The sequence below is a fragment of the Orycteropus afer genome, unplaced genomic scaffold, assembly GCF_000298275.1.
Source record: "Orycteropus afer afer isolate SDZICR_OR568_19922 unplaced genomic scaffold, OryAfe1.0 scaffold00101, whole genome shotgun sequence".
Lineage (NCBI taxonomy): Eukaryota > Metazoa > Chordata > Mammalia > Tubulidentata > Orycteropodidae > Orycteropus > Orycteropus afer.
The window spans coordinates 4,662,721-4,666,702 of record NW_006921688.1 but is presented as its reverse complement, the minus strand read 5'-3'; the positions used below and the strand labels follow the sequence as shown (position 1 = coordinate 4,666,702).

The following is a 3,982-nucleotide window of genomic DNA, read 5'->3' as shown; positions in this document are numbered from 1 at the left end:
ACCTTCCTTCCAAGGAGTGGCTGGTGGGTTTGAACCGCCAGCCTTCTGGTTAGCAGTCAAGTGCCTTAGCCACTATGCTACCAGAGCTCCCCTATAGCATTGGTTATATCTAGGAGGGAGAACTGGCCAGCTGAGAGGATGGGGGGGGGGGGCATTTTTCGACCATTATAGCTCTTGAATTATTTCTCATCAGACTCTGATCTATTTTAATAAATTAAATGTAGCTGGAAATGCCATAGATAGGCTTTGGTGATTGAGCTTAAAGTAGTGGAGATAGCCTTATCTTATGGAAGGAACATGGGTCTAGAATGAAAATATCTGGAAAGTGCTGAACTATTAGCCGAAAGCTTGGCACTTTGAGCTCATCCAGAGGTCCCTGGGAAGACAGGCCTAGTGATCTGCTTCAGAAAAGTCACAAACTTGAAAACCCTGTGGAGCAGTTCAGCTCTGCACGCTAGGTCACCATGAGTTGGACACCAACTCGATGTCAGCTGACAACAACAATTTTCTCTTTCCTTCTGTCTGTGTCTTTGAGAAAATCATTCATCCTTTCTAGCCCTCAGATAAGGAACCCTAGTGGCACAGTAGTTAAATATGCAGCTGCTAACAGAAAGGTTGATGGTCAAACCCACCAGCTACTCTGCATGAGAAAGCTCTGGCAGTCTGCTTCTGTACAGATTACAGCCTTGGAAACCCTATGAGGCAGTTCTGCTCTATCCTATAGGGCCACCATGAGTAGGAATTGACTTGATGGCAATGGGTTAGGCCTCTGGTCTTTCCTTTATAAAGTGAGGGTATTAGACTAGAACAGTGGCTCCCAAACAGTGTATCAAAGCATCAAGTTATATTGCTGCTAAAATTGAAAAATGAACTTTAAAAAAATTCACTGGGGAAAATGTAGAATAGAATGTTTTCAATATTAGATTTTTCTCTGGCAATTTTTTTTTTGCTTCCTATTACCAAGTGCCCGCCACGTGTCAGTCACTTTGTCATACTCTGGTGGCTGGCATGTTGCTGTGAGGCTGGAGGCTATTGCCACTGGTATTTCAAAAACCAGCAAGGTCACCCATGGTGGACAGGTTTCAGTGGAGCTGCTAGACTTAGAAGAAAGACAGACTTAGAAGAAAGAAGGAGTCATCCACTTCTCAAAGATTTGTCCAGTGAAAACCTTATGAGTAGCAGTGAAACACTGTCGATATAGTACTGGAAAACTTTATGAATAGCCCTGAAACATTGTCTGATGTAGTGCCAAAAGATGAGCCTCTTAGGTCACAAGGCACTCAAAATAAGACTGGGGAAGAGCTGCCTCCTCAAAGTACACTCAACCTTAATGACGTGAATGGAGTAAAGTTTTTGGGATCCGCATTTGCTGATGTGGCACAACTCAAAATGGGAAGAAACAACTTCAAACATCCATTAATAATTGGACCATGTGTATGAAGTATGAATACAGGAAAATTGGAAGTTGTCAGAAATGAAACAGAACACATAAAGATCGATATCCTAGACATTAGTGAGCTGAAATGGACTGTTTTTGGCCATTCTGAATCAGACAACCATATGATCCATTATGCTGGGAATGACAAATTGAAGAGGAATGGTGTGGCATCATTGTCCCAAAGAATGTTTCAAGATCTGTCCAAGTATGAGGCTGTCAGTGATAGGATAATATCCATATACCTACAAGGAAGGCCAGTTAATACTACTATTATTTAAACTCATGCATCAATCACCAAAGCCAAAGATGAGGAAATTGAAGATTTTTACCACCTTCTGCAGTCTGAAACTGACCAAACACACAATCAAGATTTGTTGACTATTACTGGTGATTAGAATGCAAAAGTTGGAAACAAAGAAGATTCACCAGTAGCTGGAAATAGGGTCTTGGTGACTGAAATGATGCTGGAGATTGCATGATAGAATTGTGCAAGACCAATGACTTATTCTTTGCAAATATATTTTTTCAACAACATAAACAGTAGCTACACACGTGCACTTTGCCAGATTGAATACACAGGAGTCAGGATTGAAGGAAAACTCATTAACAACTGCATCTGTGGAAGCAAGGCCAGGAGTTGACTGTAAAACACACCATCAGCTGCTCATATGCAAGTTCAAGTTTAAGCTGAAGACAATTAAAAATAAGTCCATGAGAACGAAAATATGACCTTGATTATATCCCACCTGAATTTAGAGACCTTCTCAAGAATAGATTTGACTCATTGAACACCAGTGACCAAAAACCATAGGAATTGTGGGCTGACATCAAGAACATCATCCATGAAGAAAGCAAAAGGTCATGAAAAAGACAGGAAAGGAAGAGAAGACCAAAATGGAAGTCAGAAGAGACTATGAAACTTGCTCTTGAATGGAGAGTAGTTAAACCAAATGGAAGAAATGACAAGATAAAAGAGCTGAACAGAAGATTTATAGCTTGAGAAGACAGAGTCAATTATTATAGTGAAATGTGCAGAGGCTTGGAGTTAGAAAACAAAAAGGAAAAACACATTCACCATTTCTCAAGCTGAAAGAACTGAAGAAAAAATTTAAGCCTTGAGTTGCCATACTGAAGGATTCTGTAGGCAAAATATTGAAAGATACCGGAAGCATCAAAAGATGATAGAAGGAATACACAGTTACTGTATCTAAAAGAATTGGTTGATGTTCATCCATTTCAGGAGGTGGCATATGATCAAGAACCAGTGGTCCTGAAGAAAGAAGTCAAAGCTGCAGTGAAGGTTTGGCAAAAAACTAGGCTCCAGGAATTGACGGAATATTGATTGAGATGTTTCCACAGATGGATGCCTCCCTAAAGGCACTTATTTGTTTATGCCAAGAAATTTGTGAGACAGCTACCTAGCAGACTGACTGGAAGAGATCCATACTTGTACCCATTCCAAAGAAAGGTGATCTCACGGAATGTGGAAATCATCGAACAACATCATTAATATCACACACAAGTAAAATCTTACTGATGATAATTTAAAAATGGTTGCAGCAGTATATTGACAGAGAACTTCCAAAAGTGCAAGCTAGATTCAGAAGAGGATATGGAATAAGGTATATCATTGCTGATGTCAGATGAATCTTGGGTGAAATTAAAGAATACCAGAGAGATGTTTAATTACAGATTATGGACAACATTGAGAAGAATGGGAATTCCAGAACACTTAATTGATTGTGCTTGTGAAGAACCCATACAAAGACCAAGAGGCTGTTGTTCAAACAGAACAAGGTGATACTACATGCTTTAAAATCAAGAAGGCTGTGCATCAAGGTTGTATTCCTTCACCATACTTACTCAGTCTATATGCTGAGCAGATAATCCAAGAAGCTGGACTATATGAAGAAGAACATGGCATCAGGATTGTAGGAAGACTCATTAACTACCTGTGATATGCAAATGACACAACTTTGCTTGCTGAAAGTGAAGAGGACTTGAAGCACTTGCTGCTGATGAATATTGAGGACTACAGTCTGCAGTATGAATTACACCTCAACATAAAGAAAAAGAAAATTCTTACGATTGGACCAATAAGCAGCATTACAATAAATGGAGAAAAGATTAAAGTTGTCAGAGATTTCATATTACTTGGTTCCATAATCAACATTGTTGGAAGCAGCAGTCACGTGTTGCACTGGGCAAATCTGTTTCAATAGACCTCTTTCAAGTGCTGAAGAGCAAAGATATCTTCTTGAAGACTAAGATGAGCTGAACCCAAGCCATAGTATTTTTAGTTGCCATATGCATATGAAAGCTGGACAATGAATAAGGAAGACCGAAGAAGGCTGGATGCTTTTGTGTTTTGGTGTTGGCAAAGAATACTGAAGGTACCCTGGACTGCCAGAAGAATGAACAAATCTGTACTGGAAGAAGTGCAGCCTGAATGCTCCTTGGAAGTGAGAATGGCCAGGCTTCATCTGACCTACTTTGGTCATGTTGTCAGAAGGGACCATTTCTTGGAGAAGGATATGATGCTGG

At 40.0% G+C, this 3,982-nt stretch overlaps 1 protein-coding gene across 1 annotated transcript in view; it reads left to right on the top strand.

Moving 5' to 3' along the window:
• Nucleotides 1-3,982, top strand: part of KATNA1 (katanin catalytic subunit A1) — a 25,030-nt gene that overhangs the window by 2,819 nt on the left and 18,229 nt on the right. Inside the window, exons 3-4 of the mRNA XM_007943222.1 lie at nt 557-584; nt 2,311-2,338. Of these exons, the coding sequence (XP_007941413.1) occupies nt 557-584; nt 2,311-2,338 (56 nt within the window). The remainder of the gene's footprint in view (nt 1-556; nt 585-2,310; nt 2,339-3,982) is intronic.